At 55.3% G+C, this 22729-nt stretch overlaps 1 protein-coding gene across 2 annotated transcripts in view; it reads right to left on the bottom strand.

Moving 5' to 3' along the window:
- The window catches only part of MACF1 (microtubule actin crosslinking factor 1), a 139390-nt gene that overhangs the window by 54669 nt on the left and 61992 nt on the right, over nucleotides 1–22729 (bottom strand). Inside the window, exons 36-55 of one of the 2 annotated variants that reach the window (XM_050983184.1) lie at nucleotides 16526–21772; nucleotides 15877–16026; nucleotides 15332–15547; nucleotides 15103–15252; nucleotides 14211–14438; nucleotides 12790–12933; nucleotides 12471–12704; nucleotides 11705–11932; nucleotides 10767–11282; nucleotides 10314–10490; nucleotides 9752–9875; nucleotides 9247–9455; nucleotides 8408–8725; nucleotides 6800–6966; nucleotides 5697–5853; nucleotides 4921–5038; nucleotides 3617–3679; nucleotides 2664–2905; nucleotides 1574–1703; nucleotides 583–782 (exon numbers count right to left, since the gene is read on the bottom strand). In XM_050983184.1, coding sequence (XP_050839141.1) covers nucleotides 583–782; nucleotides 1574–1703; nucleotides 2664–2905; nucleotides 3617–3679; nucleotides 4921–5038; nucleotides 5697–5853; nucleotides 6800–6966; nucleotides 8408–8725; nucleotides 9247–9455; nucleotides 9752–9875; nucleotides 10314–10490; nucleotides 10767–11282; nucleotides 11705–11932; nucleotides 12471–12704; nucleotides 12790–12933; nucleotides 14211–14438; nucleotides 15103–15252; nucleotides 15332–15547; nucleotides 15877–16026; nucleotides 16526–21772 — 9018 coding nt within the window. Of the gene's footprint in view, nucleotides 1–582; nucleotides 783–1573; nucleotides 1704–2663; nucleotides 2906–3616; nucleotides 3680–4920; nucleotides 5039–5696; nucleotides 5854–6799; nucleotides 6967–8407; nucleotides 8726–9246; nucleotides 9456–9751; nucleotides 9876–10313; nucleotides 10491–10766; nucleotides 11283–11704; nucleotides 11933–12470; nucleotides 12705–12789; nucleotides 12934–14204; nucleotides 14439–15102; nucleotides 15253–15331; nucleotides 15548–15876; nucleotides 16027–16525; nucleotides 21773–22729 lie in introns of both variants that reach the window. The other variant, XM_050983185.1, reaches the window with a different exon arrangement.

The following is a 22729-nucleotide window of genomic DNA, read 5'->3' as shown; positions in this document are numbered from 1 at the left end:
TAAACCACTTAGATGAGATGAAAATCTAATTATCTCCACTGGGGCTTTTTTGCTTCGTGATGTGGCTGCTTAGAGCCATGTTAGGATTTGGAAGCAGGAGGAGTGAAAGGGCCAGGCTGGCAGGCAGAGGGGCAGCATTAGCAAGTCCTGCAGAGCATCAGCACAGGCCTTGTTTAAAGCAATTTCACTCACAAGAGGGGCCAAGTGATTCACTGCTGAGTCAATCCAGCGCAGGAAGGGAGCTCAGCACTGCACCCTTTTCAAGTTACTCACAGCAGTTTGGGCTCAGAGGGGTTTGGAGGACGTGGAAGAGGAGCCATGAGGTCTCTGAGCATCTCAGAGTGCCCACAAGACCAACACAGCAGGGTTTGGAGGATGTAGAAGAGGAGCCATGACTTCTCTGGGCACTCACTTGTCCCAGAGTGCCCACAAGACCAACACAGGAGGGTTTGGAGGATGTGGAAGAGGAGCCATGAGGTCCCTGAGCATCTCAGAGTGCCCACAAGACCAGCACAACCTTCCCCCTCCCTCCTGGGCCAGACTCTCTCCTCCATCCAGCGCCCACCACCAAACCCCTCTCACCTGCACCTGCTGCTTCTGAGCGTTCAGCATGTTGGGGTCGATGGAGAGGGGGCCCAGCACGCTCATCATCAGCTCCTTCTCCATCAGCCAGGGCCTCAGCTGGGCCTCGGTGGCCTGGAACGTGGCCAGCTGGGTTGCTGACTCCTCCAGCTTCTGCTGCCGTGCAGCCGTGGCCTGGCTGGCCCTCTCCCACCTGCAATCTGCAGCACCACCTCTGTTGGCCGTGGTCAAGCTCCTGGCCAGCCCACCCCTCCATCACCAAGGTTGTTTTCCCCCTCCCTGTGGTTTTCCCCATGGGAAATCTCTGTTTCCCAATAAAACTAGCCTGGCTCTATCCACTCTCCATCTAAGCAGCCATTACCCAAATCCAGTGGCTTTCTCCTAGGAGCTCCTGGAAGCTCTTAGGGGAAAACCCTGCAAGGAGGATTTCTGTGCTCTAGTCACTGCTGCCAGGACCTTGGGTGAGCCATCTCACACTCCTGGCCTGAGAAATGAGGATTCTCTCATGTGTGCCTGTCCTCACACAGCACTCTCAGATCTCCTGGACGGAGTCAACACATTCCTGCTGCTTCAAAGGAGGGAATCTCTGGGCTTCTTTTTGAACACACAGCCTTGTTTAGTCAACACTTAATTACCTAGGGCAGCCTCACTAATGACTAGAATTTTATATCAAGCAGTGAAGCTTTCAATCAAAACAATCAACCTGTGCTACTAACACATCCATCCCCCCCCCCTATTTTTTTTTTAAGAAGCAGTTTAAGGAGGCAATCCTTTAAAATCCACATCCATCACAGAGATTCCATTACTCACGACAGTGCTCATCTCAGGAACACCTTCCCCACCAGACAGCTCAGAGAGAGGTTTGCTGTTTACTGAGTTTTAATTAGAAGTGACTCTGCTCTGGCGTGACTTTGGGATTGCCCCTCACTCCTGAGCCACGGCTAACGTGATGTTTGGAGACAGGAGCCTCATGAATGCTTCAGGCACTTACTCAGGTCTTCCTGCATCTTCTTCCACTTCGCTGCTTCTGGGGAATCTGGATATTTCTCCAGCAAGCCAGAAAGTGCTTCCTTTACCTTCTGGATCTTCCCAGAATTCTGTTCCAATTCAGCCAGAAATGCCTGGAAAAGAATGGTTTGAACTTCCTCAGGTACAGGGGCAGAAGAATCAATGAGTTGGAACGAAGCAGCACCTACAAGCTGCAGCTGGATGATTTCTGTTCTTTGCTCTGTAGTTCAATCAATTTTTTAGCACTTTTGTGACCTAACTTGGCTGCAAGGGCAGGGAAAGGCTGGGAATTGCTTTCCAGGAGAAGCTGGAGTGACTCAGCAGCAAGGGATCCAAATAATCTCTTTTTCCCTCAGCCTGACATCAACAGGTCTAAAGGCAAAAGGGGAACTTTGGGCTGCTGCTCCATGAATCTGCCTGGAATTCACAGAATTCACAGAATGACCTTCAAGATCATCGAGTCCAACCCAGCCCTAACATCTCAACTCACCCCTGGCACCCAGTGGGACACCCAGGCTTTGTTAAACACCCCCAGGGATGGTGACTCCACCACCTCCCTGTGCAGAACATTCCAGAACTTTATCACCATTTCTGTAAAAAACTTTTTCCTGATATCCAACCTGTATTTCCCTTAAAATAGAAGGTTAAAGCTGTGTCTGGGAATGCCCCTCTTTAACTCAGGGCAAACCCTCGAGGCTAGTTCAGTGCAGTAAAGCCCATCTCTGCGATCCTTTGGGAGATGCACGGCAGAGGGGTGGAACTGGGTGATCTTTAAGGGCCCTTTTGTGACCCTGTGACCCCAGGGCCACTTTGTGATCCTGTCTCTGTGCTAAGAGTCAATCTTTTTTCAGAAGCATACAGTTCATACTGCTACTCCTGCTCATCAGCCATAGATCCATGCAGGAATTTGCTCTAGTTTCCTACTTCTATTCACTCTTTCATTGAAGGAATTTGTAGCCCTGTAGCTATAGAGGGAAGATGTCCCATACCTCAGATATTTAAAGGCAACTATTTACAAATATAAGAATTACAACCCCGGAGAACCAAAATTTTTTTTGGGGAAGAGCAATCACCTTGTTGTGCTCAGCCTGGGCTCTCATCGTCTCCGTCTTGGTGGGCGAGGAGGAGGCGTCCAGCTCGGACAGCATCCGTTCCTTGGACTCCAACCACCTGAGCATGGAGCTGGCCTCCTCCTGCACCTCCTGCATGCTGTCCAGCATGGCTGAGAGCTGCTGCAGGCGCTCCTGCAGCGCTGCCCCCAGCGCCTGGTACCGCCGGCTCACGTCCGACACGTCGCACTGGATCTCCGTCAGATCTGCAGCCACAAACCAGCCCGGGGTCAGCAGCACTGGCCCTGTCCTCCAGCTCAGACTGTCAGGCTCTAGCCCAGCCCCAGGCAGGCACAGAGAGCTGAGATGAGGAGCGAGAGGCCACGCTCTGCCTGCGGAGCGACGGCGCATCATCCTCACCTCTCCTGCCACGGGGGATTTTCCTCTCGTCCCCCCAGTGCCCTTTGACAGTTTACAAACAAAGCTCTGCTGGTGAGCTTGATGCCAACTGAGCCCCTTTTTCATAAAGCCACTGCTAATGCAAGGTTAAATAATTTGGCACCGAGATATGAAGCCATTTTTATGCACCTATTATCTGGTTGAACCGGCGAACTAACGGCAGATAACGGGCAATAATTAAAATTGCTCTTCAAACTGGAGGGTTGGATGCTGTTATAATCCCACAGAACCAATAAATTTAATTGCAGGCCTTAAAATGATCTCCCATTTATCAGCTCCTAACACCACCTGACGAGGTGTCGGGGTGCTGTCACTGCCCAAGGCTGCTCCTCTCCGTCCTTCAGCCCGACCTCCACCCTCCACTGCAGCAGCTGAGAATTCCCAGCCCCTTGCCAAGCTCATTTCCCTTCTGCTGGGATGCTGGCAGTGTCACACTGAGGTTTGCACTCCAGGGAATGGAAATGCATGGATGAAAAGGGGACGGGGGGGTGGCTCAGTGGTGCTGACAGCGAGCTCACCTTTGCAGGTGTGGTATCCGTTCACGCTGCCTCCTGAGGCTCCTGGAGTGGGCAGAGTGGCACCTGGGCAGAGGGGACAGGGACAAGAGGGACAAGAGGGACAAGACAGAGGTGTGAGGGATGCAGACAGCAAGTGATGAATGGTTGCTGCATGACAGGGACCACCAAGCACTGAGGTGGTGCCTCCACTGCCCACCTGCCCAGCACGGGGCATTTATTTGGTGTGGAGCCCCTTTATCTCTCCTCCTCCTGCTCCCCTCATTTTCCTGAAGCTGTTCCTGCCTTTCTGGAGCTGGGGAGCTCTCCCAGCATCCCAACATGAGAGCAGGGATAATGTGGCTCCTGCATGGCTGCAGTACTGGGGACTGCAGGTGTCCTGCCACGCCTGGGAAGCTGCTACCCTGAGCATGATTTTGTGACTTACACCCAATAAAACTGCTGAATGCCTTCCCTGAAGGGATTAACTCCTCCATATCCTCCTTTTTTTATGGGATGAAACTATTCAAACCCTGTGTTCATGCTGTCTTTGCCCAGAGCTGCAGGATGCACCAGTGTCCCTCCTCTGGACACCAGATGTCACAGCCAAGGGGAGATTCACATTTCCAGGGAGGTCTCTCTTTTCTAACCACATATTTAAAGCTTTCATGGGCATAGGGGGCTGCACCTTTGGTCACTCACAAGCCTCTCCTCTCACTTCTCCTGATGGTTTCCCTGAGAACTGCTCATGAACTTAATCCTAACAAACAAATCCAGACCACAAATTCCCAGAAATTCCCATCAGCGATGAGAGTCCAGGGACTTGTTCTCACAAGCTGGAAGACATCTTTGAGCTGGTTTCCAAATGAACCAGACATAATCTCATTGCTTCACAGACTTGAAGCCAAAAGGGAGACCAGTAAATCCCATCTGACTATCACAGCCCCAAATGTCATCCAGATATGAAACCCAAAGGCTGGAGGTTGATTAAAACACTCCAGCCCTCAGGAGGCTGAAGAACATCACCAGGAGAGAGCAGGAGCCACTTCCAGGAGCTCCCCAGCTCTACCAGAGAGGGATCTGTGTCCCCACAGCAAACACAGGGCAATTCAGAGCTCGTTAGGCTGCAGTTAATTAAGCCAAGTCAGGATGATGCATTGAAGCAATGAGTGCCAGTGACTCAACCACTGGGCTGAGCCTCACCATGCTCAGATCACTCTGAATTTGGTTAAAAGGGGGAAATAACCCCATTTTTTGCTGAAGGCAGGCTCAGAGATGACGCAGTGCTGACAGCAGAGTTGTCCTCAGGAGTGCTGGCCACAACTCACCTGCCTTGGGAGGGGTGTTGGGGGCTGTAATCTCCACGATCAGGTTCTCCAGGAGGGTCCCTCTGCGACCAATCTCCTCCACTTGGGGCCCCTTCCCCTTCCATTCCTCCAGGAGATCCTGCTCAAAAGCCAAGTTCGGGATTGGAGGCCACACTTGCCCTGCCACAGCCCCCTCCTCCCTCCCCTGTCCCCTCTGTGGTGACACCAGGACACAGCAGCCAGGGAGCCAGCTCGTGGCTGCACTGGGGGAAGTGGCTGTGACACATTTATTTCTGCCAGGGGGGAACCAAACAGCAAAAAAAAGCTCTTCCCAACGAATGGGTCTGCTGAAGGAAACCTTCTCCCTCCCACCATTCTGGGGACATCCCTCCTCCCCCTCCAGCCTGGCTGAGCCCAGTGCTGGCTGCTGTGGGGTGTGAGGGCTGGGGGTGACTCAGCAGAGCTGCTCTGCCTGTGAGTCAAACCCCAGCACATCCTGATTTATCCCATCCCTCTGCTGGAGCACGGCGGGGGCTCGGGTGACCGGAGGTCACCTTCCCCATCCACCACGGGGAACACTCAGAAAAACCCACTGTGCTCGGCTCTCCCACTCCTAAATCCCAACCAGAGCAGGCACAGGGAGTGACAGGAAGCCAGGCAGTGCCCAAGAAATCTCTCCCACTGCTCCCTGCTCTGCAAGCCACTGGATGCACGCTGAGACCATCAGCAAGCCTCTGCTTCCTGGGATTTCACATTCCAGCTTTTCAAGGCTTTCCCAGTTTGATTCCAGCTCCCACCTGGACCTGCTGCCTGTGCTGCTGCAGCTCCTGGGTTCCCAGGGAGGTCTCAGCAGGTGGAATTTTGCCTTCACTCTCCTTCAGCCACTTCCTGACGGCGCCAACCAGATTCCGAAACTCGTCCAGTTGCTCCTGGCAGGATGAGGCATCCTTTTCTCTGGGAGTGAAAAGGTTTTGGAGAGTCAGAGCTCGTGCTCTGCCTTGCAATTACCCCTCCTAAATGTGGCACAGTGTCCCTAGGAGCCCTTTTTACTATTATTATTATTATTATTATTATTATTATTATTATTATTATTATTATGTTGCCTGGGAACAGCACAAAATGGGGTGCACCCAGTGCCAGCCCCTCACTGCTGCTGGCCCCCTCAAATCCTGGCTGGTGGCACTTTTGGGCACTCCAGTGGTGGCCAACAGCCACGGGACCACCACTGCCAGCCTGCCCAGGCTCTTTATCCTGGGAAAAACGAGGTTTTTGGGAAGACAGAGCTCACTCATGCCGTGTCCCCCCGGGCACCTGCCTCCCTGGGGAGCCCAGGCTGTGCTGCCCCCTCCTCCCTGGCCACAGCTCCATCCATCCAGCCCCTCCTGGGGGAACAAGGCAGCCCCTGGATGGGGGTCACAGGCCCCTCTGGCTCGTCCTGTGCAGCCTGCACAGCCCTGAATTACTGGGGATTCTTGGGACTTTCAGCTGCTTTTCCCCCACCACCTTCCCTGCATTCCCCAGGGATTTTGGAGATGCAGCCAGAGTGGTGTGGCTCCCAGGGATGCTGCTGCTCTGACCCTGCTCCAGCTCCCTTTTACCCCCATTCCAGGGCACTCCAGGAACAGGCTCCCCATCCTCCCAGCAGCCAGCAGGATGCTCTGGGCTGGAGCTGGGAAATGCAGAGCTCCTGCTCCTGCTGCAGCACCAGGAATTTTTCACAACGCCCCCAGCCAAGGCTTTTTTTAAAGCGTCAGCTGGAGCAGAGCTGCCTCAGGATCCTGGCGTGGGAGGAGGGTGGCAGGAAGAGCTGGCTCATGCCCCCCCTCCTTGGAAAGGAGATCTCCACAGGGCCTTGCTTGGACCATGCAGCCACCCCCAAGCTCCCCTCCCTGGGACTCACCTGTCTTTTGCCACCTTTTGTAGCTGCAGGAAATCTTTCCTCAGGCTCTGCAGCTTCTCCTGCTGCTGGAAGGAGCTGGGGGTGAAGCCACAGGAGCTCAGCTCCTCAGCCAGCTGCTCCAGGGTGGCCAGGTCCTCCTGGTGCTGCCTCATCTCCGAGTTCAGCTCCTGCCAAGAGCCAAGGGTGATGCTGACCATGGTGCCCAGCAGCAGAGGGGATGAGCTGGGCAGTCCCACACCCTGCTGAGCTCTCTGGGCAGTGCCACGTGTGGCACCAGTGCCAAACGTTGGGCACAGCTCACTGCCACCTGCTCCTCTAGCTCAGCAAACACTTGGAGCAGCTGCAGGGGCAAATCCCACTGTCCCCAGTGCTGGTGACTGGGATGGGATGGGATGGGATGGGATGGGATGGGATGGGATGGGATGGGATGGGATGGGATGGGATGGGATGGGATGGGATGGGATGGGATGGGATGGGATGGGATGGGATGGGATGGGATGGGATGGGATGGGATGGGATGGGATGGGATGGGATGGGATGGGATGGGAGGCCCTAGACCAAGCCAAATCAACCCCTGCCACAGCACAGGTGTCTGGTTTCCTGTCATCTTCCAGCATTTCTGAGTGGATGAAGCACCCCCTGCAGCAGGACACTTGTGGGAAGCCAGAGGGAGGAATCCTGCAGAGCTCCACAGACCCCCCTGAAAGTGTCCAAGGCAACCCTGAGCAACCTGGTCTAGAGGAGAGTGTCCCTGTCCCTGTCCCTGAGAGGGGGCTTGGAATGAGATGATCTTTAAGGTCTTTTCCAAGCCAAACCATTCCAGGATTAAAACACTCCAGGCCTCAGGAGGCTGAAGAACATCACCAGGAGAGAGCAGGAGCCACTTCCATGAGCTCCCAAGCTCTACCAGAGAGTGATGGCTCCAAGACCTCCCAGGTCTCTGGCCCCAAGACCTCCCACGTCTCTGGCCCCAGGACCTCCCAGGTCTCTGGCCCCAGGACCTCCCACGTCTCTGGCCCCAGGACCTCCCAGATCTCTGGCCCCAGGACCTCCCACGTCTCTGGCCCCCAGACCTCCAAGGTCTCTGGCCCCAAGACCTCCAAGGTCTCTGGCCCCCAGACCTCCAAGGTCTCTGGCTCCAAGACCTCCAAGGTCTCTGGCTCCAAGACCTCCAAGGTCTCTGGCCCCAGGACCTCCCAGGTCTCTGGCCCCAAGACCTCCCAGATCTCTGGCCCCAACACCTCCCAGGTCTCTGGCCCCAGGACCTCCCAGGTCTCTGGCCCCAAGACCTTCAAGGTCTCTGGCCCCAAGACCTCCCAGATCTCTGGCCCCAGCACCTCCCAGGTCTCTGGCCCCAACACCTCCCAGGTCTCTGGCACTCCTGCACCACCCTCACAGGGATATTTTGCTGGATTGACCCCATGGAATCTTTAACTGGTAAAATCCTGCTACATTTGGACTCGATCCTAAAAGACCCCACCTGACAACCAGCCTGGCTGCTGGGAAACACCATCCCCTTTTTCCCACAGCTGGGAAGGGCTGGATCCTGCCAGCCTGGAGCCTTCCTCAGAGCCCTGGTGCAGGTGGGACTCCTCCCCAGGGCCTCACCTGGATGTGCTGGGAGAAGTGAGCGATGTCCCGGTCCGGCTGATTCCCGGATGCCAACACCCGCGTCCTGCTCTCCGTGAACTGCTGCAGCTTCTCCCACAGCTGCTCAAACTGCTCCACCTTGGGCAGCAGGCCCTTGAGGGTGTCCTCCCGCTCCTGCTGCTGCTGGCACAGCCTCCCAAAGTGCTCTGTCACCTGGGCCAGCTTGTCCTGCAGGGCGGAGGCCGCGGGGCTGTCGGCGGCCTCGGTGAAGCGTGTCACCATCTCCCGGGTGGCTTCCAGGCAGCTCCTCTGCCTGGCAATGTCCTGCTTCAGCTTCTGTGGTGAGCACAGGAGGAGAGAGAGGGATTTTTAAGGAAGGTTCTTCAGCAGGACTCACTGGGCTGCCCTCGGGAGCAGCAGCAGGTGCTTTGACACAGCCAGAGCTGGGAAAAATAATTTTGTATCCGGATTTTCCTTCCCTTTCTGACCTGCCCAACGTGCTCTGCTTTTCCCTGTGTCTGAAATCTTGTTGGCAAAGAAAAAAAAGGAGATTTTTAACAAGTCTGTGACCTTGCACAGTTTGCCCAGAGATGCTGGAGCTGCCCCATCCTTGGGAACATCCAAGGCCAGATTGTGCAGGGCCCTGAGCAAGCTGGGCCAGTGGAAGGGTGCTGGAATTAGATGCTGCTTAAGGCTCCCTCCCACCCAAACCATTCAGTGATTCCATGAAAACACAAAGGTTATGCCCATATCCCTTTGTAGGGGTTTTTTGGTGCTTTCAGCAGTCAGCAGTTACCCCTGCATGGTGCAGGTGCTGCTCTGGGGTGTTTGGGGTGAGAGAGAGGGCCCAGCCTTACCACACTCGTGGCAAGCGAGTCCTGGATGGAGGCAGAGGTGAGCACAGCTGGCTGATCCTTCTCCAGGTTCTTCTCAATCTCAGCCACGGACTGGAGGAGGCTCTCCAGGCTCTCCTGGACGCTCTGGGACTGAGCAATGGATTTCTGCAGCAGGTCCGAGCGCTCGGACATCTGCTGGGAGAGGCTCTGGAAGCGGCTCACGATGGCATCTGCAGGGTCCAGCACACAGGACACTCAGTGGCACAGAGCTCCAGGTGCTCAGAGAGCAGCCAGGGCCACCTTTGGTTCCCCAAAAACTCTCAGTGATGACAAATCCCTGTCCCCAGACTCAGCAGCGAGACGGGGGACGCAACACAAGTGGCCACATCCCTCTCCACATGCAAACCCTGAGGATGCATGTGGAGAGGGATGCCACATGATTGCCCCCAAATTCCCCCAAAAAGGGATTTATCTTTGCCCCCTCTGGCTCCTTCCCACTCTCCCCAGCCCTCCCTTTGCTCTGTACCTGTTGTTTCCTGAATGTGGCCGTGGTCTGGGGCTGGCTCCCCTTGGATGTCCAGCAGGGTCCTGGCTGCTTTCTGGAGCTTCTCCACTGGCACCTGGTGCTCAGCCAGGTCTCCCTGCAGTTGCTGTTTTCACACAAGACAAGGCAAAATCAGAGGTGGGTTCCAGGCAGGACTGGCACACTCATGGAGCTCAGGGCTCCTTTTACACCCTCTGAGGGATCCTCTGCACTTCATCACTGAATCCTTAGGAAATGATGGGAAAATCTACCCCCACACTGCAGGCAGAGCTGGAACAGAGGCTTTGGGCTGTCCCAGTGCTCTGGCACCCTCATGGGGGAGGAATGTCCCCCTCTATGTCCCTCTGGGGTGTCTGTGACTGCAGCCCCATAGCACCTCTCCCACCTGACCTGCAGCACAGAACCTGCTGCATCTGCAGGTGCATCTTTGCCCTCAACCAGCAAAAAAACCAACAGGTCAAGGCTCCTCCCTGCTGCTGACTGCTCAGAGCAGCCAAATTCCCATCCAGGCTCCAGCATTTCCCAGGAAATCCCCCAAGTGTACCTTGGTGCTGGCAAGCTGCTTCTGCAGCACGGCCAGATCTGAGGGAACCGTCTCTGAGAGCAGCTTCCCCAGGGCAGCTTCACTCTCCTGCAGCCACGTCCTGAGAGACTCTGCCACCTCCTGGAACTGCTGGTAGTGGTCCAGCAAGGTGTTCAGGTGGGAGCCCAGCTTGGAGCACTGCAAAGGAGCAACGAGAGGTGACAGGGATGCACAGGAGCACTGAGCAGCCTGTGGTGAAAGGCGCGCGAATCAGCAAGAAATAAAAAGCAATTAAAAAAAAAAATCAATCTTGCCACAGCTAAATGAATTACCAGGGGTAACATGCAGACCCAAGCCTTGAAGAAGACAATCCTTGTCCTACAATCTATAAATGTCCTGGCAGCTGGGACAAATATCCCTCTGCCCTCCCTGCGCAGGAGGGAAAGAGCCCCCAGCTCCCAGCCCTTCCCATACCCTGGAGTGCAGCGTGGTGTATCTCTGCGTGGCATCCTCCAGCTTGCTCTTCACCACACTCCTGGACATCAACAGCTGGGATTCAGCATCCCCAGCATCCCCATCCAGAAACTTCTCCCCGGACATGGTGACGAAGCGCAGGTCCCCCTTGTGGGAGATCACATCCTCCGCGAAGCTCCCCTGGCGCCGCAGCAGCTGCCTGAGGGACTGGGGGTCGCTGTCCCCCTTGTACATCCCCTGCAGCTCCTGCTCTGCCTGCTCCAGCCAGGCCTGGAACTCGCCGTGGTCCCTCAGGAACTTCTGGAGCTCCTCCCTCAGGAGCTGCACCCGTTTGAGCTGCGCCTCGGCGCGTGCCAGCGACGCCGGGTACCGCTCCCGCAGCTGGGCCAGCTGTGCCCGCAGCCTCTCCTGCTCCTCCCCAGCCAGGCTGGGCCCCTGCTTGTCCAGGAAAGCCTGGGCTGCCTGCGTGGCCAGGATGATGTCCTGCTGCTGGGACAGCAGCTCCTGGTGCTGAGCCTGAAAGATGCAGGGACAAAGGTGAGCTCGGTGCTGAGGGTCTCTGCAGCCCCCTGCAGCTGTGGCTGGGCCAGGGGTCGAGGGCAGAGTGGAGCAGCCTGGTCTAGAGGAGGTGGGAGTGGAACAGGATGATCTTTAAGGTCATTTGATTCTGTGACAAAGCACCAGCAGGGTGGGGAGAACTGGGAATGTCCCAGGAGTAGGGAGTGACCCCTTCTGTGGCCATCACAGGCACCTGCTGGACCCTGATTCCACCTTGTGGGTGGGCACGTGCCCACCAGACATTCTGCATCTCCTGCAGGAAGCTGGGCAGGGCCTTTCTGAGCTTCCCACATGGAGAATCCCATGTTTCAGAGGCAGCTGACAGCAGGGACAGGGCGTGGGGCAGGAGGCTGTGGGGGGGACGAGGTGTCAGTGCTGACCTTCAGCCTCTGGTAGTGCTCATCCAGGCTCTCAGCAGCACTGTCTGCTCCCACAGCGTGGCCATCAGGGACATCCCCAGTGCTTTTTCCTGCTTGTGTCCCTGTGCCTTGGCTGACAGGGTGTGGTCTGTACTCTGGGAGCCCTCCCTTCTGCTCCAGCGATGCCACCCAGCTCAACAGGGAATCGATCTTATTGCTGTTCTCCTCCAGCTCTTTGGCAGCTTTCACCTGAAAGCACAAGGGCTCCAGATAAGAATGACCCAGTTCTTGCCTGTTCAGCAAACTGCTGCACGGGGGAGGGAGACAAAAATCAGCAGAAGGAGGGAAAAAAAAAAAAACCCCGAGGAGTTTCCCAGCCTCAGCAAATGCCTGAGACACCTCCAGACCCTTTGTGGCTCTCTGGAAGGTGCAGAAAAGCTGTGAAAAATCTCAGCCTCGCTGCTACGTTGAATTTCTCATCCTCACACAGCCCAGGGCCCTCAGCCCGAAAGGGCTGGGGTGTGATTGACAATCCTCATCCATTAGGGGTCACCCCAAAGGCAGAGTAAGGGACCTTTCCCTCCCCCCATTCCCTCCACAACCAGCTCACCCCTGGCTGCAACTCCCAAAGCTTTTAATGACAGAAATATCTGGGGGAAACCTCACCCAGGGAACAGCCAGGAAGGAACCACAAACTGCTCTGTGCTGCATCACCCAGATGGGCTTCCAGGACCTCACAGTCCCCCTCAAGCAAAGCCTGGAGGCTCTGCAGCTCCTGGCACGTTACCTTCTCCGTCTCCTGCTGCACTGCAGCACTCACAGCACTCTCCAGCTCCTTCTGGGCCACCTCTGTCCTCTCCTGCAGGGACTGGTACTGCTCCTTGGCACGCTGCAGGTCCTGCTGCAGTGCTGCCAGCTCCCCAGGCTCCAGCTTGGCCTTGTTCTCCTCCAAGAACTGCTCTGTGCTCTTCAGGACAGCAGCGAAGGAGGTGGCTCTGCTCTGCAGGCTCCTCTGCAGCTCCTGGGTGGGTGATGCCATCAGGCTCTGGGCACTGCCCAGGTGAAACCTCTCCAGCCCTGCCCCCCAAATTTCAAATGTCACCGACCTTGACGTCGCTTTGCCTCTGCTGCAAGGCAGGCAGGTCCCCTTCTGCTCTCTGCTGCTCTGCCAGGGTGTCCTCAGCCTGGCCCAGCCAGCAGCTCAGCTCGACCAGGCTCTGTGCCCAGGCTGCCTGCTGCTCCTGCAGCGTCTGTGGGCACAGCAAAGGGGACAGGGGGACAGGGGACAGTCAGGGCCAGCCCTGCACCTCCTCTCACGCTGCTGAAAGGCAAGGTGAGGTTACAGCTGGAGCAAAGGATGCAGCACAGAAAACTTTGTGGCTCTCCAGGTGCTCCCTGTCCCGCAGCAGGTGGCACGTCCCTGCCGAGCTGGTGGCACCTTTGTCACCACTGGAGGTTTCTCTCCGAGCTGCACTGCTCTCCCAGGAAAACTCAGCCACGAGTTTCTGTGCCTTTTCCATTCCACCTCACAAACATTTCAACTGCAGCAGAAACTCATCGAATGAGAGGCAACAAGGACCTGGGTCAGGCAGTGCCACTGTGGAGCCCCAGACAGCCCCAAACAAGGGATTTTTTAATGATTTGGGGTTGGAAAGGGAGCCCTGGAGAGGGAAAGTGTTTCTGTAGCTGATCCAGCCCCTCTTTTTGCTGCCAGAGCACAACACAGAAGCGCCTGTTTGAGCAATTGAGCATGATGTGACCTGAGAGTCCCTGTGACACCCCTGTCCCCCTCTGCCAGGGGGGATAAAAGGTTTTCTGAGACTTTCACTGGGCATTTCAGCAAGGTGAGGTACAAACTTGTGCAAAACACTGTGCCTGTTTCTCCCAGTCATAAGACAAAACAACAGAAGCAAATTGAAAGAGCCTTCTTAAGAGCTCTTCAGCTGCAAAGCGAGTTCTTCCTGGGTTAGGGTGGGCGCACACTCAATCTGAAAAGGCAAAGCAAACTGGTTAATACACACACACACTCCAGAGAGGACAGGCAAGAGTTACAGAGAGCAATTGTTAATAAAAAAACCACACTAATCCTGTCTGGGATGAGAGGACCCGTGCAGTGCTGGGTGCTGCAGCAGCGCAGCAGATCTGAGCACTTGCTTTTGTCCTTGCCAGCTGCTTCCCTGGGACAGCAATGCCTGATGTGTGCAGTGGAAAGAGGACACTGGATGGCTGGGGTGGCCCTTCTGCACAGGGATTCTGGGGGTGATTACAGGGTTTATTCCACCCAGCCCCAAACAATTCCATATCTGCTGCCCAGACCTCGGCAGGGCTCCATATTTTGGGAGCAAAGCAACCTTCTGCCTGCTAGGAAGAAGAAAGACTTTTAGAGGAAGCTCATGATGTGCAGTGAGAACTCCTGAACTGGGAGTGGCATGCAGGGGGAATCCCAAATTTGAGGTGCTTTAGCTGCTGTTCCTGTGGCTGGGAAGTGCTTCAGCGAGCAAAGGAGGAGATGTCTCACAACCTTCACCTGCTCCGTCTGCTCCACTTGCTGGAGACAGACCTGCAGCACCTCCAGCCGTGCTGTCACACGCTCTGACAGGTCCCTGAAGCTTTTCTGCAGCTCGTTGAGCAGCCTCAGCAGCTGCCTGCTCTGCTGGGGGGTTAAATCCTGGGCGTGCTCCGAGATGAGGAGCTGGATGTCGAAGGCAGCGGCGTCCAGCTCAGCCTTGGTGTCAGCAAGGGGCCCCTTCAGCTCCTGAATGGGAGAGGAAAAACAGCTAAAATGACCCTAAAATGACCAGGGTTGTGCTGCACTGCTTCCCTTCTGCAGGAGCAACATGAAATATATTCCAGAAACAGCAAACTCTCCCAAAACAGCACTCAGCATGGAGGGGAGAGCGTCTCACCACCGGGATATTCCAATTTCCCTCTGCACCAGGTGCTGGAGGCACCTCACCCAGAGGTTTCTTGGATGTGTGTAGGGCTGCCCTTGGGTCTGAAGATGACCCAGACCTGGCCACAGTGACTCCATGTGCCACAACCAGCTCTCAAACCCTTCAATCCCCTGATTTCCGTGCCAAGCTGCCACCACCAAACTTGGAAACAATCTTTATGGCTAGAAAATGGATAAGGAGACTGGGCTCCTCATACAGGTGATGGAGACCAGGGCAGGTGTGATGGAGCAGCTTCCCAGAGGATGCAGCCTGACAGGAATCTCAGCCACCACCACAGCCCTGCACAGGAGCAGGGTCCAACAACCAAACCAGGCTGTGCATTATGGAAACAAATTTGAGAACACCCAACCCGGCAGCACAAGCTCAGGGCAAACCCTGGGAGAGAAGCAGGATTAAAAGCTTCTCCTCTGTGCAGAGGGCAGCAAGTTCATCAGCCTGCAGGATTAGGGGCATTGCCATGGTTACCTGGTAGTGCTGCAGGCAGTGACTCAAGCTGCTGCCATCGGTGGCCTGCTGGAAATCTCTGTCATCCAGCAACTCCGTGGTGCCAGAGACCCAGCTCAGCAGCTCCTGCAGCCTGCCCTCAAGAGTCTCGTGCTGGGCCAGGATTTTAGCCTTGAAAGCAGAAATTCATCGTTCAAAGGAGGAATTTTGGGAAGGTTTTGGGGCAGCAGGGGGAAGTTGTCAGCTCTACCTTTTCAGCCTCTGCCGCCCCACGAAGGTTCTGCAGCCGGGACTGCAGGACTTCGCTTGCAGAGCTCAGAGACTTCTGGAGGTTCTTGGCATCCTTCTCCAAAGCCTTCAGCAACTGCTCAGGGACTTCTTCAGGGGGGTTGGCCACAATCCTCTGCACAGCATCCAGCTCCTGATTCACTGGGAAGCTCAGCTCCTGCAGCTCAGCGCCCAGAGCCTGAGACAAAGACAGCATGACAGGGTGACTTCACCTCCCCGCTGCCAAAACCCAGCAGGGGATTTGGAGAGGCAGCTCCAAACGCTCAGCCTAGAAAAATTCATCCCACCCTCCAGCCCTGCTCAGCTGCCAGCACTCTCCTGCCTTCCTCCAGGCTGTAAAATTCCTGTCAGCCAAGCTCAGGCTGCTGTCTGGATCAGAAGGAGGGATGAGGTTTGATATAAAAGCCTGTTAAACCTGAGACAAAACTCCCAGAAGCAGGGAGGGGTTCAAGGGCTGTGCAGAAAGCTCTGTCTAACACCAGCCAAGCCTGGCCCAGCCTCACTCACCTCTGCTTGCTGCCTCAGGTCGTGCAGGGCTGCCAAATTCTGCTCTGCTGGCTGCACACGTTTGATTCTCATCTCGATGTCTCGGAGCATGGAGAGATAAGATATCAGCCTCTGGTCGTGCTCCAGACACATCTTCTTGCTGAACTTGATCTGCAGAATCAGACAGGAAATCAAAGCTTCAAACTTAGGCTGAAAAGAAGACAAAGTGTTCTATAAAATTCTTCTTTTTTTTTTTTTGTTCCCCAAAGGAGAAATTTGTTAATAACGTTCCCCGCTCATGGACTCGCCACTTGCCAGCCTTATCTACAAGATTTACTACAGGAGAAATAAAACACATGGTTCTTTTTCCAACACAAGCTTATAAATGGCAAGAGATCTCTTGGTGTTGCAGCAAAAGTGCCAAAAAAAAAAAGAGTTCTGCTTGTTAGTCATGTAGCAGTAATGCCCCACAAAAAGGAGCCACAACTCAGCCCTGAGTGTTTCCAGCTGTACATCACCACTCCTGTGCCAGATCCACTGCAGCTGATACTGCAGCATCCACTCCTCCTGCTTCAGCTGCCCTCTGTGCCCAGGATCTCAGACAGATTCAGCACCAAACACCCACAAATAGCTCAGAAAAATTGCCTAAACAGCAAAAATATTCACTGACCTGGGCCGGCCTGGTGGACTCCCTCGAGGTTTCCAGCAGCTCCCCCTCCACGATCACAGGTAAGAGCAAACCCCGATCACCTGGACCTGGCTGCTTGCTCCTCTCCTGGGGGGCTTCTTCTTGGGGTTTTGGGGGAGCAGGGGCACCCCCTTGGTCTGCTCTGAGCTCAGCTCTTTGCTCGTGCTGGTTCTCCTCTCCAAGCTCCAGGACTGCAGAGGTTTCCTGAATTTCTGTGGGTTCCTCTCTGATAATTAAGTCAAGGGGCAGTTCCCGTGCCACGGTGGCTGTGCTGGGCACATCCTGAGTGCTTTCCACCCTGGTGTCTTCCTGAGCCATCCTTTCCTCCAGACTCAGGGCCACCAAAGCATCATGACCATCCTTGGTCCCTCCTTTCACCACCTCTCGAGCTTCCCCGTGCTCAGGGAACACCAGATCCTCTCTGGGGGTTCCTGCATCTTCCCCAGGAATTGTTTCCTTTCCTTTCCCACCCTTGTGCTTGGCTGTGTCTCGTGCCAACCCAGCAGCAGTCTCAGGGCTGGATTCAAGTTTTGGCTCTGGCACCCTGGAGGCAAAGTGCTCCTCCTCACCCTTTTTCCTTGGAATTTCTTGGGAAACCAGAGAAGGACGGAGCTGCTTCTCTGCAGCTTTCTCTGGCTGAGTGCTGTCTCCTGGAATGCTGCCCTGCTTTGCCTTCTTCTTCTTGCTTTTCTTTTTCTGGGTAGGTTTGAGCTCAGTTTCACTTGGTTTTTCCTGATCAATGGCACCTTCTGTGTGAGAGCTTTCTCTTTCTGTGTGTTTGACAGCTGTTTTCCCTGCAAGCTCACCTCCCACAGGAACACCAACCTCAGGGGGTTCTCCAGACTCTGCAGGACCCATCTCTCCCTTCCCTGTGCCCACACTGACAGATTCCCTGCGGGCTGCTGGTATCTCCTGGACCACACTGGTCACTCTCTCTCCTCGCCCAGAAGTCACCCCTGCACCTTCTCCAGCTGCCACAACTCCCTCTGCACTTACAAACTCCCTCTTCCTCCTCTCCTCACCTTCCTCCTCCTTGTGAAGCACCTCTGTGCCCAACTGCTCCTTCTCCAAGCCCTCTCTCTCTACTTTCTCTGTCCTTCCATCCACTTCTTCCCTCAGTTCCTTGCCCTGGGCTGCTCTCACTTGGGAGCTGCCTTTTGGGATCCCTTTTCCCACAGCCCCTGCCACCACTGTCCCTTCAGGGAGAGACACTGTCCCCAACACTGAGGGGTGCTCTGGAGTCACCTCAGCCTTTGCCTGGGGGTGATGAAGATGATGATGATGATGTTCATCTTGGGGATGGACATCACCCTCTGGAGCTTCCTGGGGTTTTAATTTCCTTTCTGTCCGTGCTTTGGGGGATTTCTCAGTGGCAGCAGCTGCACTCTGGGCTGTGTCATAGCTCACAGGTTCAGGTTGAGCTTTGGGCTCAGCACCATCAGACCTGGCAGGGAGGATGACACCCTCCTCTTCTGGAGACAGTTTTTCTATTTTTTCCTGCCAAAGTTGCATTTTTTCTACTTTGAAGACCTCAGAACCAACTTCCTCCTTGGATATTTGCACCTCCCGAAGTCCAGCAGCTAACTTTTGGCTAATCAGTCCTTTTCCAACAGCTTCCTTCACAGTCAACCTTTTCCCCCCGGGGGCATCAACAATTCCCCCAGCCCTGAGCTGGTTGGTGGCGATGACTTTGGCCATGGCCTCATCCAGCACCCCCTGCTCCACAGCTGCCCTCAGGGACAGCCTCTTGCTGACAGAGCCCTCCACCACCCCTCCACTGTCTGCCTGTGCCTGCAGCAGCCTCAGGGTGGGCAGGGGGTCCACCTTCCCCAGCCTGACTGCCTCAGCACACGGCAGCTTGGTCCCTGTCACCTCGTCCCTGATGGCCTGGAAGGGATGGACCTCCAGGTACCTCTGGCCGGATTCAACGTCGATTTTACACTTCTTCAGGAACTCTGAGTAGGGAACAACCTGGCAGGTCTCGGGGTCTACGATGCCTTCTCTCATTTCTGAAGATGACAGGGCTTTCTCCACCACCTGCTGGGGCACCAAGCCCTCCTGCACTGCCTGGCTCAGAGCCAGTCTCTGGCCAGAAGCTGGATCAAGAATGCTTCCACTCTCAGCCTGGATTTCCTGCACCTTCCTCTGGAATTCTGGGCTAACGAGCCCCAGTGCCACTGCCTGGGGCAAGGGCAGCTTCTCCTTTGTAGCTGGATGGACAAAGCTCTGCAGGACCACACTCTCAGCTTTCCTGAGCTCCTCACATAGATCTGGACTGATCAAACCGTGTTTCATGGCGCTGTCCACCGAAAGCCTCATCCCAGACACGTGATGGATGATCCCTCCATCAGCCACCTGCTTGGTCAAGAGCTGAAAAGCTTTCTCCTTCTCCAGGAGCCCTTTCTCAGCAGACTCTGCCACAGTCAGAGGCCTTTTGCTTTCAGGATCCACAATCCCACTGGTCTCAGCCTGTAAATTAATGAGCTTCTGCCTGGTCGCCTCATCAGTGCCTTTCCCCCTGGCAGCCTTCTCCAGCTTGACCAGCTCTGTCTGACTCGCTGGCTCTATGAGGCCCAGATTCGAAGCCAAAGTCACTGACACTTTTTTGCCATGTTTCAAGTCAACAATGCCTCCAGTAACCACCTGCCCTTCCAAGATCCTCATCGCCGTCTCCCTGTCCAGGAGGCCAACGGCAGCAGCGTCCTTGATGGAGTAGACAAAGTTGTTGCCTGGGTCAAGGACACCACTGATGGCTTTGTCAGAGGTGAGCACCTTCTGGAGCAGCTCCTCATCCATCAGACCTTCTTCAATCACGTCCTCAGTGGTCAAGGATTCACAGGCCTGAGGGTCAAAGAAGCCACTGAACATCCTCATCCTCTCCATCAGTTTGACGGCCGTGTGGCCGGACACCACTCCAGAGGCCACGGCCTCATCCAGCAGCAGGGTCCTGCCCGTCTGCTCGTGGCTGATGCCACCCCTTTGGAGCTGCATCAGGAGCTTTTCCAAAGTGTCCTCTGCTTCCTGCTCCTCAGGGGCTGGCAGGGATGGCTCCTCAACGCCCTCACCACCCAACACGTCTTCCTGCTCTCCCTCTTCCACTTCCAGCACAGTTTCCATGTCCGTGCTTTGCCTCTCTGCTGGTGCTGCCTCTCCAGGTGCAGGGAGCACAACCTCCTCTCCTCCCAGCACACCGTTTTCAACTCTTCCCTCCTTCAGCAAATCAACCTCTCTGACACCTTCTGCCTCTCGTTCAGGTTCCCTCACACCCTGAGACCTCTCTGCCACGATTTTCAGTCTGTCTCTACTTTCTGGAACACCCACTGTTATGCAGATTTCACTTTTCACAACCACTGCCCCACTTTCCAATGCCCTCTTCCGATATTCGGGACCTTCCACTCCATCTGCTGCAGGAGGCTTGGACTCTTCTCCCTCAATCATCATTTCCTCTGTTTCTGTGATTAATCCACTATCAAGGTCACTGGGAGGTTCTGGCATCAATAATTTTAGCTGATGTTTATCCCTGGTTGTTAAAGTCACCTGTTCTTTTCCAAACTCAGCATCAGTTTCACTCTTCATGGTCTCCTGTTCAGGGGAAATCTGCTCCTGCTCTTCCACATGCAGGAAAACCTCTGCATCCTCCAAGAGGAGACCTTCAGGTCCCACCACCACCTCCCCATTCTCCAAAGCAGTTCTGGGTGGTAGGATCTCCTCACTTTCACCTTTTGAAGGAGCAATCTGAAGCTCAAGCTGCTGCAAAGCCAAACCATTGCAAGGTTCACTTTCCAGAGCTGCTCCTGCCTCTGTCTCCTCCAAGCCTTCCAAGCCCTGTGCACAGGATCCATTTCCTTGGCTTTGGATGAGAGCTTTAGTGAGATTCTTCAACTCTGTGTCCACCAAGAGCACCTTCTGGCCATCGTGGATGTTGATGTAGCTGTGGGTCATCAAGTGGAACATCAGCCTTTCATCATCACTCCTCAGCAGAGGCTCCTCCTGACCTGTGGGGCTCCTTCCAGGGGAGCTCTGCCCCTGCCTGCTCCTGCCTGGAGATCCAGAGAGCTGCACGCTGGCCAGGACATCAGGAATGGCTGTCGACTTCAGCTTCTCCACCACCTCCCTCTCCAGGATGCCCTGCTCCACTGCCTCCTGCCAGGACACCACCTCTGTGGTTTCTGGGATAAAAACAGCCTGGAGGAGCTGCCTCTTGCTGAGAGCCTCCTCAACCAACCCCGTGGAGAGGATCCCCTGCTCCAAAGCATCTGCAACAGGGACCATCTCCCCTGTCTCTGGCCACAGCATCCCCATGAAGGACCACAGGGACTCCAGGACCAGCAGTGCAATCCTTGGAGCTACCAAACCCCTCCTGAGGGCTTCATCCATGGCCAGCCTCTCTCCTGTGGTGGTGTCCACGATCCCACCAGTCTGGAGCTGCCGGATCAGGAGCGTGCAGGCCAAGTCCTGGTCAATCAAATTATGCCTGACAGCCTCATCCACGCTCAGCCTGTGTCCTGTCCTGGGGTCAACAATGCCACCAGCAAAGAGCTGGGCTTCCAGCAACCTGATGGTCACCTGCCTGTCTATCAGCCCCTCCTGGACTGCCCGGAAGATGCTGACCTCCCTGCCTGACCTCAGGCTCACCATCCCACCCGCCAGCTGCTTGACTGGGAGCAGCCTCAGCCCAGTCTCGTGGTGGGTGATGCACCTGTCCAGGAGCTCAGGCAGGCTGATCTTCTCAGCAGTGTTGGGGTCAATCAAATCCTTGCCACCTTCCAGGTGAGACAGGAGCCTGGAGTGAAGCTGGGGGGGAAGGAGCCTTTCTTGCACTGCTGTCTCCATGCTGATTCTGCCCTGCTGGAATTTAAAGCCCCCAGTGACGAGCTCAGCCTCAAGAATCTTCAGCCCAATGCTCTCACTGATCCTCCCCTCTTCTATGGCAGCAACGACGGGGAGGAGCTGCCTCCCTTCACATCTGACTTCTTCCACCTGCTGGAGAGCATCCTTCAACTCCTGCAGCACCTGGAATGCCCTGAGATCAATGACGTTTCTTGCCAGAGCTTTCTCCAAGGAGAGTTTCTCACTGGTCTCTGGGACAACTAAGTCAGAGGAGATCACCTGGGCCTCCAGGAGGACCAGGCCTGTGTCCTGATCTATGAGACCTCTCTGCATGGCCCCAAAGACAGGGAATATTTCTACCGTGCCAAGATCGATCACTCCTGCCACGGCTTCGCTGCCCTGGAACAGAAAGAGAAGGAAAAGAATTAAATCCAAACCCAGCGTTCCCAGCACTCACTGCAGGAGTTTCAGGGAGGCCTCAGTTAAAAAAAAACAAAACAAAACAAACTTAAAATCCCCAAACAGGCTAGAAAGTCCTAAAGTGTTTGAAATCTAGTCCATCACCAGGGCAGCACCAAGATGCTTCCAATATCCACCAGCAGCAATGCAGCAAAGCAGCAAGCACCAAAACTCAGAACCATTCCTAATGCTCCACAGAAAAAGGGCAGGAAACCAACAAGCACAACAAAGCCCTTCAACAACTCCAGCTTCAAAAAGTCAAGACAACACAAATCCCACTCAGGGGGAAGGAAACCCCCCAGAACCACCTGCTGTGGGGTGAAGAGGAACCTTCCCCAGCACGGCCTCCATGCTGATTCCTGCCATGCTGAGAATCCTGCACTTCCCAAGCAAACCCCGAGTGCCAGGAGGGGTGGGGAACACCACAGAGCCCCCGTGCCATGGAGCAGCTCCCAGCCATGCATCAGGGCAGGAGCAGGACAGCTCCCCAGGCATGACCATGGCCCCCTCTCCAGCACCTCCAAGCTGCTCCTCAGACAGGGCCAGGGGAGAAATGGAACAAGTTGGGGGTTCCAGCATCGGAACAGTGACAAACTGGGACCACACCAACTTTTTGGAGGGGCTTTTCTTGCTGCTGTCCCCACAGGGAGGGTGACAATTTAGGTGATGAAGTGTCTTTGTTCAAAGGCTCTTTGGGTTTCTCCCGGTGCCGCCGGTTGGGTGCAAGGCTGGCCCAAGCACTTCAAGATTTTTGTGGGGATAGCAAGGAGGGAATGAGAACTATGGCATGAATTCCTTTTGCATCCCAACACCCTGCTGTGGGGACAGGAGGAACCTTCAGGGACAACCTCAGCTCTGCACCACCATGGCCAGACCCTGACGTGCGTACTCAGAGAC

The sequence above is a fragment of the Serinus canaria genome, chromosome 23, assembly GCF_022539315.1.
Source record: "Serinus canaria isolate serCan28SL12 chromosome 23, serCan2020, whole genome shotgun sequence".
Lineage (NCBI taxonomy): Eukaryota > Metazoa > Chordata > Aves > Passeriformes > Fringillidae > Serinus > Serinus canaria.
Note: the sequence above shows the minus strand (reverse complement) of the source record. Positions and strands in the feature narration are given on the sequence as shown.